Source organism: Hesperophylax consimilis, chromosome 20 (assembly GCF_061612785.1).
Source record: "Hesperophylax consimilis isolate HC1 chromosome 20, BYU_Hcon_1.0, whole genome shotgun sequence".
NCBI classification, from domain to species: Eukaryota; Metazoa; Arthropoda; class Insecta; order Trichoptera; family Limnephilidae; genus Hesperophylax; species Hesperophylax consimilis.
This window is the reverse complement of record NC_142855.1, coordinates 11,751,644-11,768,985: the sequence shown is the minus strand read 5'-3', so window position 1 is coordinate 11,768,985 and position 17,342 is coordinate 11,751,644. Positions and strand designations below refer to the sequence as shown.

At 38.0% G+C, this 17,342-nt stretch overlaps 1 protein-coding gene across 1 annotated transcript in view; it reads left to right on the top strand.

The window, feature by feature from the left end:
• The window catches only part of LOC149414089 (cytosol aminopeptidase-like), a 90,610-nt gene extending 73,456 nt beyond the window's left edge, over positions 1-17,154 (top strand). Inside the window, exons 3-11 of the mRNA XM_089643684.1 lie at positions 7,238-7,395; positions 7,693-7,869; positions 9,750-9,906; positions 10,722-10,834; positions 11,037-11,207; positions 11,283-11,433; positions 12,103-12,293; positions 13,281-13,445; positions 16,319-17,154. Of these exons, the coding sequence (XP_089499810.1) occupies positions 7,238-7,395; positions 7,693-7,869; positions 9,750-9,906; positions 10,722-10,834; positions 11,037-11,207; positions 11,283-11,433; positions 12,103-12,293; positions 13,281-13,445; positions 16,319-16,389 (1,354 nt within the window). The 3' untranslated portion in view covers positions 16,390-17,154. The remainder of the gene's footprint in view (positions 1-7,237; positions 7,396-7,692; positions 7,870-9,749; positions 9,907-10,721; positions 10,835-11,036; positions 11,208-11,282; positions 11,434-12,102; positions 12,294-13,280; positions 13,446-16,318) is intronic.
• Positions 17,155-17,342: the final 188 nt, after the last annotated feature.

Below are 17,342 nucleotides of genomic sequence, written 5' to 3'. Positions count from 1 at the left end.
CGATTTTATGTCCGGGTTAAATCTTCCCCATAGGAAAAACTAAACCCTTCCACACACTTTTCCACAAATGATCATCTAGTCAATCAACACTATGTAAGTGCATTATATAAGAAAAATAAATACAAAACAATACAAGAACAACACGTCAACTCACCAGAGATCAAATGGGAAAATAATTCACCGACTCCAGATATTTTCATATCAGAGGGTTCGGCTCGGTAGTACTTCTAACAGGGCCTATAAATCCTACTGATCCCTCAACATAAATATTTAAAAAATCTTTCGTAATCCTACATGTATTCAAAATGACATATTATATTTGATCTATTATTATTATTGAAATTATTTAAACTATTTCTTTTATTCATAACTCCACACATAATATCTTTGAGGATGTTGTGAGGAAAGTAAGATTGAATCTTGATCCTGATGAGACCCAAGTTGTAGGAGGGAGGAAACACAGAGACAATAATAATAATATTTATTTTTTGGAATAACTTTGTTAGTAAAACCTCAAATTGTAATATTTAATTATTGAATATTATATTAGCGATTCTTAAATGAAAATCTGAAACAGAAATCTTGAATCTTGCTATCACCCATAAAAAGATGTGGCAATGTGGGTAGTTCTTATTCGAAGTATGATACAGTTAAATATGACCGAAGGAGATAGGGTCCCATTAGCTCAGTTGGTAGAGTGGTGCCCCGGTAAGTCAAGGGTCCTGTGTTCAAATCCTAGATGTGACCGTATCTTTTTCTGTTTCAGATTTTCCTTTAAGAATCGCTCATATTGTCTTCAATATTTAATAATAATAATATTAGGATGATTGTATAGCGCATTTTGTGCTTAATCACCCCGAGGGCTTATGAGTCGTAGAAATGAGCTGTATCAGACAGTGACTTAAGGACTTGAGTTACTTTAACCAGTGATTCCTGACATTTTTATTATTTTTATTTTTTTATTATTTTTATTTTTTTATTATTTAATAAATGTTTACATGTTACATTTTTTGACATTTTTTTAACTACTATACTAGGCTAATGCCCGTGTTGTGGTAGTTATACATGAAATAATAATAAAAATAACATAAAAGAACTAAAAAATACTATTTTATAGAAACATAAGTATGCAAGTATGAATCATACATGAAAGAATAATAAAAATAACAAAAAAGAACTAAAAAATACTATTTTATAGAAAAATAAGTATGCAAGTATGAATCATACATGAAATAATAATAAAAATAACATAAAAGAACTAAAAAATACTATTTTATAGAAACATAAGTATGCAAGCATGAATCATACATGAAATAATAATAAAAATAACTTAAAAGAACTAAAAAATACTATTTTATAGAAAAATAAGTATGCAAGCATGAATCATACATGAAATAATAATAAAAATAACTTAAAAGAACTAAAAAATACTATTTTATAGAAAAATAAGTATGCAAGTATGAATCACACATGAAATAATAATAAAAATAACTTAAAAGAACTAAAAAATACTATTTTATAGAAAAATAAGTATGCAAGTATGAATCACACATGAAATAATAATAAAAATAACTTAAAAGAACTAAAAAATACTACTTTATAGAAAAATAAGTATGCAAGTATGAATCATACATGAAATATTAATAAAAATAACTTAAAAGAACTAAAAAATACTATTTTATAGAAACATAAGTATGCAAGTATGAATCATACATGAAATAAAACTAAAAAGAAATATATTCAAATTAATAGTAAACTGAAAAATAAATAATATGACATATGTCGTCACTGGTCGCTCAGCCCAGTAACTGCCCAACCCCTCACATCCCTTAACACCCTGTATATTCACATTCTGTGCTGAAAACCCTGGAGTCATTCAATAGAGGCAAACCTAACAGTAACATAAATATATAAAAGTACATTTAAATGACACGTGTACCCCAGAAACACAAAGACCTCACCCGTGCGCATGCCGAGACCTTGAAAAGGTGCAATTAGTCAAATATCTGGGTATTTGTGATGTAGATGACTCTTTAACCTGGAGAGCGCACATTAAAAATACGGCCAAACGAATACGCAAACTAATTTTCTTCTTGAAAGACGCCACATTGTTGTTAAGAAAACCATTAAAATTGTGTGCATACTCAGCTGGGGCGGTGCAGACAAGACCATACTAGATCCGTTAGCCAAGGCACAAAAAGCTGTAATAAGAGTGATGGATAAAACACCTTATATGTATCCATCCACAACCTTATTTAAGGAAACTAAATTACTAGACGTAAGACAGATGCATTTACATGCACTCATAATGTGCTATACGAACAATCCCAAGCTTCACAGTTTTGTAGATCAGAGTTACACAACAAGACTAAGATCAGAACAAAGGATGATAGTACCAAAACGTTTCTATGTATTCCTGGCTCCTAAGGTGTATAATGGGTTCAAACAGCAATGCAGTATGGTTAAAACAGACCCTCTTCAAAAGCAAATTACCGTATGGCTGATAGAAAGTGGCAGAACGAAATCGGAAAGCTTCCTGAAACAAATTATTGTGTGACTGAAGAAAGACCCTTAAGGTGATGCACTACGTCGTGTAATATTTTAAATTGAGCCGCTATCAATAACAACCCTTACATAGATGGCGATAAGGTTTAAATTCCCGCTTAACACCATCCGCCTGTTTTGATTTATGCAAGAAAAAAACATGACCAAAAAGTGTCTTTTATTTTATTTTGTGGATGTTAAGGCATAAATATTTTTTTTTTTCAATCATTTTATAAATAACTTAATTTACCATATTATACAATAAAATCATAACCGAAAATGGGTTCGTAAGTAGGAGATTTTGAACTTTAAAACAGTTTTCATAGGCCTTATACATTTTTTTTTCTGGGCTTATAAAAAGACTTATCTAAAAAATACTCGCTTATTTCAAAGGCGAAGATGTATTCTACTCGCAGTATTTAATTAAAGCATCTGAAACATTTCTAGGCAACCAAATTTTCAAACCAAAAACACACGAATTTGCATTACTACGTATGGCATCGCCTTAATTGAAATCATTCCAAATTTATCCCTATTATCGTATATATATATATTTATTATTTTTGTTTATTTATTACAATTTGTATTACGATATATGTACAACTTTGTATTATTGTTTTTATATGTTCTTATTTATATTACCACCATAATACGGGCATTTGCCTAGTTTGGGGTATTATTAATAATAAATATACCATTTATATAATAGAAATCATACGTCGGTAGTAAACTGAAGGGCAAAGTGAATCTTCAAACTTACTAAACAATTTAGCAACTGGAGGGTAAGACAGTAAAGTTTGTTTTACTGTTGTTTGATTTTTGATGCCCGATTGGTTATTCAATCTATACATGGATAATTGTATGCAAGAATTGAAAGAGGTGGGATTGGGCGCGAATTTGAGTAATTTGAAAGTATGTTGTCTCTTGTATGCTGATTGCTAATAGTATGGATGATCTGCAGTCTCTCGTGTCTAGGATGAACGAAGTATGCGTGAAGAATGAGTTAATGATGAATGTAAGTAAGTCTAAAGTAATGGTGTTTGAAAGAGAGAGTACGAAAACAGTGTGCAATATAGTTGTTGCTGAGGAATACTTGGAGCAGGTGGATGAGTTTGTGTATTTAGGAAGTATGTTCTAGAGAGATGGGAAGGCTGACAGAGATATTGAAAGAAGAGTAAATGCAGGTAACTCCATTAATGGAGGACTGAACGCAGTTGGCGCTAACAAAAAATTGTCTAAAGAAGCGAAGTTAGCAGTCCACAATGTAGTGCTGGTACCTACCTTGATGTATGGAAGTGAGGCATGGAACTGGCAAAGAAAGGATGAAAGTAGATTGAATGCTGTTGAAATGAGATCTCTGAGGCGTATGTGTGGTAAAACCATGTATGATCGTGTGAGGAATGTGGAGATCCACAAAGAGTGCAAGGCTGATGTAAGCGTAATGAGTAAGATTAAGAAAGGGACGCTTAGATGGTTTGGGCATGTAGAGTGAATGAGCGAAGAAAGGAGTGTAAGGAGAATATATGATGCAAATGTGAATGGTAGCAGAAGTCGGGGACGCCCGAGGAAGACATGGCATGACCAAGTGAATCAGATACTTGAGTCGGGCCATGTCAAGAGTCAGAATGTATGAGTGTGAATGAGGCAAGGAGAGTGTGGTGTGACCGAGTTGTTCAGCGGTCCGTCCTCTCTGCCTACCCCTGCGAAAAACGGCGTGATGGTTAGTTAGTTAGTTGGTATTTAGAATGGACTGGTATGTAACGAAAAGACAAGCTCAATTGGCTGTGTTATTATCGCAAGGAATTCGAGAATAGAGGAAAGGAAGTCTTTAATTGGTGATGATGCTGGTTTCTTTTGAGTCCTGCAAGTTGTACACCTTATATAATCACCATTAATGTTAATTTTCATTAAGATTTTTGATATGAGCACCAACTACGATGAAAATTCGAATCATAAACAAATGACATAATATGTGTGATAATAACAAATGAATAACACTGGCGTTGATCTACATTCATCGGTTATTGTTTCTTCGAAGGTAAGACTTTTAGGAAAGGAAAGGGACAAGGGAAATGAAAATTTGGAATAATAACAAGTGTTTTAATATTAAACAACTATAATACATTTATTTTCAATTTTCGACCTATCTCTCGGGCAATTTAAAATATTTTTTTGAAAGCAAATTTTGTAATCAAATTTGTGTAAGCAAAATTTTTTCATACATCTAGTAATAAAAACATATAAAATACAAAATAAAATTAGAAATACAATTATAAAATTATAGGGAAAAAGAAATATACAGTATAAAAAAAGAAAAACAGTTTTCCCGGTTTAAGAAATAGAGTTTGAGAAATACATTTAACTGATGTTAAGGTGACAATAATATTTGTGAGTGTATACAATTCATAATTTAAAAAAAATATATATAGCACATGTTTTACGGAAAGTGTCAAGACTTGAGGCTTCCTTTATGGCCTTGGTAGGTTATTTTAACCCTTTAAATGCCGGAAGGTATTTTGCTTGGATGCATCGACAGCCCGCAAATTTTTTTGCAAAAAAAATAAATTATAAAATAATCCTTTTCTGAAATATATTAAAAATATAAATTGAAGACTTACCAAATATGTACACTGTATGTCGTTTGTGTCGCCATTCACCAAGAAAAACACCACAAAATTTTGACAAAATGTCCAGGGTTGTCACAAATTTTTAATTTTACTCAAATAAAAAAATATTTTAAATAAACAGAAAATTAATATTTATTTTAATCAAAGTTGTATACTTTTCACATCATGAAAAAATTAACAGGCTTCTGCCGTGTGGTACTCCTCAAAACAAGGTTCGATGCAGAGAGTTACTTTGCACTGTTTACACCGATACCTTGATTCTTTTCTTTTTTTCTTGGATAAACACACCATACATCTCGCCATTGGTGCAGCTTTTTTCTCAGTTGGTGGGATTTTTTCCATGAAATCATCATCTGTGAGTCGTGATGGTAATTCTGCCTTATTTTTCCTTGATGCGCATGAGGGCACATCACGTTTATGTTCACTGATAGGTTGCCGAATCACCTCCAACTGAAACTGTGCTAGTGAAATCTGCTTCTCTGTTTCCAACATTTTCTATGTTTGCTCCTGATCTCGAACCGATGAACGAATTTATTTTGGGAACAAAATCACCATTCAAAAACTGGTCTCTATTCGTCAATGATGGAAGGGATATCTCTATTTCGAAATCAAGATCACTGTCATCCGATTCAGCAGTATGGCCTGCTTCATCCATGAAATCTTCAAGCAGTTGGTCATCACCAGGCAAACTTTGTCCATCTTCCATCGTTGACCGGAAAAAATCACACACTTTACAAAATGGGTGTAAAAAAAATTCTTGTCACTCAAACACAGTACACTTTGTAAAATACTTCTCGCAAAAAACGTATAAAATCTACAAAATCGTAAAAAAACAGAGACCACACTTTGTACACTAAAAACATATACTTCCTTGCACAAGTAAAAATAATTATTATAGCTCAAAAACAAAATAATCAACAATAAAAATCAATATTCCAACGGAGAAATATACGCCAAGCAATCACGAAATACGGTCGCCCCGTGTGCAGGGAGTCCCTCTAAGTAGCAACCCTGCATTAGTGACACATATTGAACGGCAAAAGAAGCTTCATTTAGATGACTATAAATATTATAATTATTTCTTCATCATCCCAATAGATGTCACCTTGGGTTCCATATTTTAGATTTTTCAAATTACTTGAGTTTGCCAAGCAAAATCGTCATATGGAACAGCGTGTTAACGCGCTCATTTTGTATGGCCGGCCTTGTGAGCATGGCTACCTAGAGCGCGTAAACGCGCTTAAGGCACATAACCGGATAAAGCTTTTGCCCTTTATAAAACCCGCTGTTCTGTGTGCACGTAAGTTTAGTTTTGGGAAACCTGAAGTCTCGGCAACTCCTCGTAGGATAATTGTGAAAATTTTCACGGTACATATTAGTTTTGCAGATATTAAGGGAGCATGTTATTTTTAAGCTTATAAATCATTGTTTATTTATTTATTTAATCAGAATTTACGGCACAAGTGCCATTTACATACAAAGTTTTTATTTTATTTTTTTACATACAAACAGACAGCTTTTATATAATATACAATGATAGATATAAATGTACAAGTTAACTGAAGTCAAGTCACAGAAGTTTCTTAAGCTAAATTTCATTGGAAATGAAGTTTTAATATCTTTATTAATTTAGTGTTAAACGAAGGGGAGAGGAAGAGGAAAATAGGAAGAGGATAGGAGATGCTCCTGATACATTCCAGTGTTTAGTTGTCATCATATTTAAGTTAATATGTAGAAGGATCCATACACCTTTATGTATCAAAATGTTCCCTACCAAAATGTCCCCAGTCAAAATGTTCCCTACCAAAATGTCCCCAGTCAAAACGTTCCCTGCCAAAATGTTTCTGTTAATAGTTACACAGCGGAAAGTACTACAATAGATAACAGAATAAATAAATTTATTACAAAGTTAGGTTAGGACAGGTCAGGAACATTTTGGCAAGGAACATTATAACTGGGAAAATTTTGACAAGGAACCATACAAATTACAGTTGTACTTTGTTGAACTCGACTGCGATCAAATATCCTCATTGCAGTGTCCTCCGTATAACCATGGTATTTTGCAGGGGGAGCGCCCTGAAGGCGGGCAAGGCGAGGGTATTCTGGGGCCTGCACCCGCAGTACCCCGCCGTGGCGCTGGCGGGGCTGGGCCCTGCCTCGGCGAGCTACGACGAAGAGGAAGACATTGACCTAGGACTGGAGAATGTCCGCGTCGCATCCGCAGGTAAACGTGGCATGTTTTGCACGCAAAAATTATGAATTACAACTCTGCCATCCTAATAAATATATCTGAATCACCGATAAAATATTGTATTTGCCTTTCTTGAGAGAATTGGTTTTACTTTTACTTTGAGATTTGACTTGAGAGTGGTTTTTTTAAATGATTTATTGCTTAAATATTCAATTGAATTAAATATTGCAAATGCCTTTTTTGTGAATTTCACCGCTAATGAGTGCTGTAAAAAAGATGCTAATAGTAAACCGTTTGATTGAAATATTAAATATCTGCATTGTTTGTCAGCCGGCTGCAAAGCCCTGCACAGCGTGGGCATGACGGAGCTGGGCGTGGAGGGCATGGGAGCCCCGCAGCAGGCTGCCGAGGGCGCAGCGCTAGGCCTCTATCGATACCAGGAGAACAGGGCGCCGAAGGAAAGGAAGGAGCCCCCTAAGGTGCAGCTCTACACTGGCAGCGGCAAAGGTAACGAGAATAACTCATATAGTCTCTCTGAAATCGTTGTGTTTCCCTTACTGCTGTGGTTAGAAATATGATCTAAGCGGTGTTAGAAAGAGAAAACACCACGCTTTATATTCAAATCCAGAAATTAACCACAGAAGTATTAAAGTGTACAGCCTCTAAGAAACCAAAGGTTCCGACTGCAATTTGAGAAAAATAAAAGAAACTTTGTGAATTTTAAAAACGTAAGGTGAGCCATTCTTAAAACTTTTTATGTTTGCATTAAATATGTTTATCTCTAAATAGTATAAAATAAACTCCCTATCCGCGTCTGTGCGCTTAGTTCTTCTAAACTACGCAACGGATTTTGATAGGGTTTTCACTTTCATTTAGAGAATTTATTCCGGAAGGTTTTACAATACATTCTCATTATATTTATAGAAATGAAAGAAAAGTCGATGTTTTGTAATCAAGTCGTAAAAAAAATATTTTCGGGCGCAGAGAATCGGGTTTCACGGTCATAAAAACCCTCATTCCAGGAATCGAATTGTTACAATAACAAATAATATAGAATCCTTTTGTTAAAATACCTATGTAAACGAAAGGCACGAAGATAAATATTATAAGAAGACTTGCATTACGATTGGATAATTATGTACATATAGTTGGGGCCTTTACAAAGAGATTGGTATATAATATTCTTATAAAAACATTGAATAATTCCTTCTTTTCTGCCATTGAAATGAGGCCGGCTCAAAAGGTAGAAATACCCTTCCCGGCGTTAAGCATCAATCGACCGAACAGGTAGAACTACCTTTCCCGGCCGAAGTGTGTTAACAAACGGATTGCAATCATTAGAGCATTGACGTCGGGTGGGAATACTGTCCTTGTTCTACTGTTTTATTGGAAGATGCTCCGAGGAACGAGCGTTTATTGATCCCTTCGGCACCGGTATATAGTCAGGAAATATGCCAGACCAAATATAATATAATAATAATAATAATAATGTTTATTTCAGCTGGACAGAGCGGTGTGTGCAATGCTCTGCCTGCCATAAAAGTTTACATTTAAGTTAATACATACATAAAAAGAAAATCAACAAAGAAATAAATAAAAAAATGAATACATTGATGAGCACATTAGGACTTTATGGTGGCTTGAGTGAAATTCTCCATCTCTGGTGTAGAGGCGCTCCCTGCAACAGCCTGGACAAGAGTGTTGTCCGATCTCTGGTAGCGCTGACTCGTCCCGGCTATTCTGTGGCGCATTAAGCAGCGAACCCATGCACCCTTCCTTCGGTGAACATCTGTGAGGCACTGCAGCGCCAGGGGAGGCCAAATAGGGCTCTGTATGCGTGGTTGTACTGTACTCGGAGTGTGTTCATGACGCCTTGTGTGTATGTCGTCCATAGCTCGCTAGTGTAGAAGCTCATACAATATGTTTGGAAAAGTTGCTTCTTCACCGGAGGACTGCATTTGTTGAATCTTCTGGCAAGCATGTTAGCTCGCACACTCAGTACTCTTCTTTGACGTTCTATGTCTTTTTTTATCATTTAGGTCATCGGTGATGACATGCCCCAAATATATAATATGCCGCGCCCAACATTTGTATACAGTTGTCACATGAGAACGGGTCAGCTGTGAAATGATTTGCCGGCCTCTGTGTTTCCTCCCTCCGAAAACATGACATATTTACTCCTCCTCAAAAAGACCTCCACACAGCATCCACAAAGAAATTATTTTCCTCAGGGCCTCCTGTGTGGAGTTAAAGCACAAAAAAATAACTGTACTGGATAGGTTAGGTTTTTATTTTTGTTATTTTTCTTCAATGCTTTGTTTTGTCATGGAATCAAGAAAAATGTGTGAATAATGAAAAAGAATGGTTTTTGGTTGGTCCATGTCCAGGCTCCAGTAAGCAGTGGAGTGAGGGCATCACTTTGGCCACCGGGCAGAACCTGGCCCGCACCCTCATGGAGACGCCGGCTAACCTGATGACCCCCACCATCTTTGCAGAGCGCGTCTCCGCAGAGCTCACCCCACTCGGGGTTAAGGTCACTATCAGGTACACAATATTTACATTGCTTGGAATGCACAGTTCCGACAAGTAGGGTGGCGCCATGTCATGTATGGCTTTGAAAGCCATCCAGCAGAGTTTGAATTGGATTCTTTCAGGGCACTTAAGTCAATGAAGGTTCCACAGATGTGGGAATATTTGGAAACACTGGTTATCAGCCTTGCTGAGCATTGAAAACTGACTGAAGTCTGTCAGTGTATATTTTAGGGAGATTTGGACATATGCCATTGCAATAGTCGAGTCATGATACAACCGGATTATTAGCCGGAATATTTCTCCTTATAGATTTAATTTGATGCAGGTGAAAAACACCTGCGCTCACTGTTTTGTTAATTTGGGATTTGAGTGAAAGATCTTCATCTAGATGAACACCAGGAGTTTAATGCTATTTTTAAGAATGATGTTGCATCCAGAAGTAATGAGAGGAGATTTGTCTCATTGACTGGCACTTTTTTGTTGCTGTCCACAGAAATTCTTTTTTGGATGGATTTAGTCTTATTATTGTTATTATTATAAATGTCCAGATTTTTAAAAAGTATTGCTTATTGTAAAATATTCGCTTTATCGTCTCCTGCAAAGTTTTCATTTTGTGCCTTGAAAGGATTTTACGTTTCCGCAGGTGATTTGCATTTCACAATATTGTTTCCATGTAATTTATATAAATTGGAAATAATATAGGATATATAATAATATTAATAATAATATAATGCCCAATACTGATCCTTGTGGTACCCCTTGTGAATTGTATTTAAGACATTCTGAACCCTACTTTAATTGTTTGTTTGCATGTTTGCTCGTGGCAGGAACAAGCAGTGGGCTCAGGACATGAAGATGAACTCATTCCTCTCCGTTGCGGCGGGTTCTGAGGAGCCACCGATATTCCTGGAGTTGTCTTACAGTCATGCTCCCAAGAAAGGTAACCTTTGCGTTTATTTTGTTTTACTCATGTTTCGATGAGTACCTTCCATTACACATGACAATATAATGAGTCGACTTAGTTAGATTGATAATGAGTTAAATAATGAGAATAATGAGTCGATTAGAATTGTTAACATTTGGCAGCTAGTGCATATTTATTCTGATTATGATGAATTTTTGTTCTCTTTTTTGTGTTTCAGACGAGAAGCCCATGGTGTTGATTGGGAAGGGGGTCACCTTCGACTCAGGCGGCATCAGCATCAAGCCCTCGGCCAACATGGCGGCCATGCGCGGTGACATGGGTGGCGCGGCCTGCGTGGTGGGGGCCCTGCGCAGCGTGGCGGCGCTCAAGCTGCCCGTCAACGTGCTCGGTGAGTTCCATTCCATCAGTCAGTCGGACTGTAGGACTGTTGAATCCGTGTGACTAACGTGAGGTGTCTCCGCAGGACTGATCCCGCTGACGGAGAACATGCCGGGCGGGCGCGCCACCAAGCCGGGGGACGTGGTGGTGGCCATGAACGGCAAGTCCATTTTGGTGGACAACACGGACGCGGAGGGGCGACTCATCCTAGCCGACGCCCTGTGCTACGCCAACAGGTAACATAACCTCACTCCACTAAAACGCTTTGAAAGATCGCTTGTCATAATGTATGAACCTAAAAATATGAGATAAACCGTGAAATCTAGGTGGATTCATTGGCTTTAATGGCTTCAAGCCGCTGTAAGCAGTTTGTATGTTTCTATATTAATATTTATAGGCAAGATATTAATTAAATTATATGACAAAATCTCTCACTAATAATCCAATGTAGGTTTAAATAGGTTTATATTAGTAGAATGGATGACATGTTGTGGACTTTAGTTCCATGCTTCCACTACTCTATATTAGTAGAATGGATGACATGTTGTGGAAGTTAGTTCCATGCTTCCACTACTCTTTATTAGTAGAATGGATGACATGTTGTCGAATTTAGTTCCATGCTTCCACTACTCTATGTTAGTAGAATGGATGACATGTTGTGGGATTTTGCTTCCATGCTTCCACTACTCCATTTGCAAGGAAGTGTTTCCTAGGATTGGATGCAAAAGCTGTCCACGGAGATGTACATTTGTGTTGGTGGTGAAGATTTGTTGAACGCCATGGCAATTATAATGTCCACATAATAGTCTCAACTAAGTCATCCCTTTCTTTAAACATTGGTAATCTTATTTTTGATTACGTTTACTTCAATATGTATTTGATTTGAGTGGTTGATCATTATCCAGCTTCGGGCCTCGCTGGGTTGTGGACCTGGCCACCCTGACGGGGGCCATGCGTGTGGCGCTGGGCGGCTGTGCAGCGGGGGCCTTCACGCGCTCCGGAGCCCTGTGGGGTGCGGCGCAGCGGGCGGGGGTTGTCACAGGAGACCGCTTGTGGCGCTTCCCCCTCTGGAAACACTATCAAGACAGAGTTACAGGTAACAAACGAATTTTAGGGTTTTGAACTTGTTATATCTCTGCTTACTAGCAGATTTAGGGGGTATTTCACTATGTCGGGCTAAATATCTGACTAGCTAGCCGTTGGCTGGCTTTAAAGATCAGAATAACTTCGTTATTCAACGGCGACCGTTTCACCATTGTTTACGAGCTTCCGGATAGATAACACTCGAAATAGTCTGGCAACATCGCAAAATGTTTGCAGTTACTCCATCTACTGCCACGGCTGTCATGCGTCACAGTCCGCACACCGCAAAGTGTGCATGTTTTTGGTTATGTTATGTTGATTATCAGGTCATTTTAGATAGATTCGTGTCGAATTAATACATTGTTTCTTATTTTGAACACAATCAAATAATTCAGGATGGATCATACAAGCATTCAAATTCATTCAACAAAATTCGACTCACTTCTCCGCTGTCAAACTCGGAATGTTTGACGCCATCTTTAATCCGAGAAATAGCACCTAACGTGAGGTTCGAGCACTGATTAGTCAAATCGAACTTTAACCCGAGCGTTAGCGTTATTCAGATATAGTGAAAACGAAAAAATGACTAATCTGCGGATCAGTGCTTAGTCAGAACATAATCAGAGATAGTGAAATACCCCCTTAGTGTGTGTTGGGAACTCTTGATTAAGTAAAAGGTTCTTTACAATTATTTAGTATATTTACGTTACAATAAATTAAGTCTGGATCTAGCTATACTGTTCACTACCCGAGGGTTGGTAATTCTCTGTTTCTACAAGCTTGAAGTCTGACAATGATATCCCACAGGCAATTGCTACACACTAGTGACATCTGTCGGACTCTGGAGTAAGCTTTATGGCTGGTGCCATCTATCGTTTGAATGCGCAACTTTTTACCATACATTACAGAACTTTAGTGATGCTTACTACTAGCTGTAAGTTTATATTGAAGCTGGCAGTCCATAATGGAGCGTTGATACCAACACCATATTGTGTTTCAGAATATCCCAACGTGGACGTGCACAATGTGGGCAAGGGCAAGGGTGGCGGCTCGTGCACAGCGGCCGCCTTCCTGGCGCAGTTTGCCTCCGCCGACGCGCCTTGGCTGCACCTGGACATCGCCAGCGTCATGGATGAGACGGATGACCAGCCTTACCTGGATAAGGGTAGGTCGCCCCCCAGAACTACGCAAAATCCATAACGCAGACTAATGCTAGCACCATCCTTTTTTCATACCGATCCCTTTGGTACAATATTTTTTACATTTCAAAGTTTTCCAGTAATGTTGGCCTCACTGGGTGGCTTGCCCGTGCTGAGGCCTTCATTTTATAATATGAAAATATAATCTACATAATACATTTAAAGAGAAAATAATACATTTAAAATATAATCTTGTGTGTTTGTGAGTGATGTGTGTTTATATTGGTTTTGTGTGTTACATGTAGGTTTTATTTTTATTTTATGCTATGACATTTTGGTAATATTGTTTTTTTTGTTCTTTAATCCATTTTGTAATTTTGTGTGTGAATTTATTTTTATTTTCCTCAATTTTAATTTATTATTTTAATATTATTTTAATTATTTTCATACCTACGATTTCAAACAGATAGTTGCCATTAGAGAAGAAATAATATTTTGCGACATTTTGGACCCGCAGCCTTCTGATTGCCGGTCAGCTGCTCTAACCATTAAGCTAAGTCGGCATATTCCAAACCCGCCAAAGAATAAGTCATTGCTCATTTTTATTGACTGCTATCTTTATGTATGATCATAAGATTCAACTTGAACTAAATGCAATCTAGGTTATCTTCTACATATAAATAAAAAAAGTAAATGTTAGTTTGTTCAAAATATTAAATCTCCGAAAGTTCTTCATATATTGCTTTGAACATTGCATTCGAATACGCATCTGTTTTTATATACCTATATCATATAGATGTCACCTGTGATGGGTAAAAACATAGTTTTTTTAGAAACAGCGCCATCTGTTGGACGTAAAAGCAATATGCGCTATTGTTTCTCTATATGCACAGACAGGGGTACAGCTAGTCAGTAATAAATACAATGAATAAACACGCAACATTTTCACGTAATATAGTTATTTTAAAATAGAACACGTCCTTTTTTTCATCCTGAATCGATAGGATTAAACAAATTTGATATAAATAAAGGATGTGTAAAGCAGTCATTAGGCTCTTCTACAGAAATACGCATTATCCAATACCAAATACCCAGAATAATTATATGTAATACGGCCAACTCTAGTAAAACGTTGGCAATATTTACCCAACACTAGCCGTTAGATGTTGACATGCCTTCCAGACAATGGCGGCAATTCATTAAATTTATATTGCACTAACTATGTAAATGCAGGAAGCTCCATTAACGGAGAACTGTATGTGGTAGTCGCTAATAAGTGGGGCTGCCAGTCCACGATGGAGTGCTGGTACCAACCCTTATGAATGTCAGTAGTTGGGAAGTATGTTTACGAGAGACGGAAAGGCTGATAGAGATATCCAAAGAAGGGTAAATGCAGGAAGCTCCATTAACGGAGAACTGAATGTGGTAGTCGCTAGTAAAAAGTTGTCCATAGAAGTGGGGCTAGCAGTCCACAATGGAGTGCTGGTACCAACCCTGATGAATGTCAGTAGTTGGGAAGTATGTTTACGAGAGACGGAAAGGCTGATAGAGATATCCAAAGAAGGGTAAATGCAGGAAGCTCCATTAACGGAGAACTGAATGTGGTAGTCGCTAGTAAAAAGTTGTCCATAGAAGTGGGGCTAGCAGTCCACAATGGAGTGCTGGTACCAACCCTGATGAATGTCAGTAGTTGGGAAGTATGTTTACGAGAGACGGAAAGGCTGATAGAGATATCCAAAGAAGGGTAAATGCAGGAAGCTCCATTAACGGAGAACTGAATGTGGTAGTCGCTAATAAGTGGGGCTGCCAGTCCACGATGGAGTGCTGGTACCAACCCTGATGAATGTCAGTAGTTGGGAAGTATGTTTACGAGAGACGAAAAGGCTGATAGAGATATCCAAAGAAGGGTAAATGCAGGAAGCTCCATTAACGGAGAACTGAATGTGGTAGTCGCTAATAAGTGGGGCTGCCAGTCCACGATGGAGTGCTGGTACCAACCCTGATGAATGTCAGTAGTTGGGAAGTATGTTTACGAGAGACGGAAAGGCTGATAGAGATATCCAAAGAAGGGTAAATGCAGGAAGCTCCATTAACGGAGAACTGAATGTGGTAGTCGCTAATAAGTGGGGCTGCCAGTCCACGATGGAGTGCTGGTACCAACCCTGATGAATGTCAGTAGTTGGGAAGTATGTTTACGAGAGACGAAAAGGCTGATAGAGATATCCAAAGAAGGGTAAATGCAGGAAGCTCCATTAACGGAGAACTGAATGTGGTAGTCGCTAATAAGTGGGGCTGCCAGTCCACGATGGAGTGCTGGTACCAACCCTGATGAATGTCAGTAGTTGGGAAGTATGTTTACGAGAGACGAAAAGGCTGATAGAGATATCCAAAGAAGGGTAAATGCAGGAAGCTCCATTAACGGAGAACTGAATGTGGTAGTCGCTAATAAGTGGGGCTGCCAGTCCACGATGGAGTGCTGGTACCAACCCTGATGAATGTCAGTAGTTGGGAAGTATGTTTACGAGAGACGGAAAGGCTGATAGAGATATCCAAAGAAGGGTAAATGCAGGAAGCTCCATTAACGGAGAACTGAATGTGGTAGTCGCTAGTAAAAAGTTGTCCATAGAAGTGGGGCTAGCAGTCCACAATGGAGTGCTGGTACCAACCCTGATGAATGTCAGTAGTTGGGAAGTATGTTTACGAGAGACGGAAAGGCTGATAGAGATATCCAAAGAAGGGTAAATGCAGGAAGCTCCATTAACGGAGAACTGAATGTGGTAGTCGCTAGTAAAAAGTTGTCCATAGAAGTGGGGCTAGCAGTCCACAATGGAGTGCTGGTGCCAACCCTTACGAATGTCGGTAAAAAAATAAATTATGATAATTGTTTTTTTTTTTTCAGGAATGTCTGGAAGGCCGACCCGCACCTTGGTTGAACTCATCAAAAATGGCCATCTTGAGAAAAAGAAATAAACACACATGTTTGTCTGCCACTTCTAATGGCTTTCCATATGAACGATTCAAATTCAGTCAGTATTTAGAGATGTCACGCTTGTCAGACGGCCTTCGTTTACAGCTGGAAATTGCATTCTGTTGAACTGTGCACTTTTGAATTTATTATAATTTTTTGGGTTTACGCTATGTAAGTTAATTTGTACTTGCAACATTACTGTGGTCGCAATTTGTATGCCAATCTGTTTGTGGTGGACTGTAATCAATATTTTCAACTTTTCAAATTGACACAACTACAGGGTTTTCCAATAAGAGGTGTTATTTTGATATTCAACCGTAAAAGATCAATGGTTTCGTTGCTTGTGTGGCACGTAGCGCCGTCTTGTTGAAAGTAAACGTTGTCCAGATCAATACCATCCAATTCCGGCCATAAAAAATCATTAATCATCTCTCGATAGCGCAATCCATTCACCGTAACTGTTGCTCCAGCCTCATTTTCGAAAAAGTAAGGTCCAATGACTCCGCCGGACCATAAATCAGAGTGGAAGATACTACCAGTATCGCCCTGGTGTAAGACCACCATTCATAATTGAAACGTTGCTCCAAATGGCTTTAGCCGTGTTTAGTGACTAGATCTGAATAGCCAGGTACTTCCCCACCTTCCTCTTTCCCTTCCCCACTTACCTTCAGCCTCACAACATCCCCCAATTGGGGATGCCATAGTCTCACTGGCTCCAGACGGGAGCAGTTGGGACTCTTGTGAGGTATTCACTATAAAAAAATAAACCGCACCAAACAGTCACACGTTGAGGATAGAGAGGCTTTTCAACAATAACTCTTGGGTTTTCCGAGCCCCAGATGCGACAATTTTGCTTGTTGACGAAGCCACCGAGGTGGAAATGGGCCTCATCACTCAAGATGATTTGCATTTGATTCACTCAACTGAATTTGAATAATTTCAATGCATTGTTGAA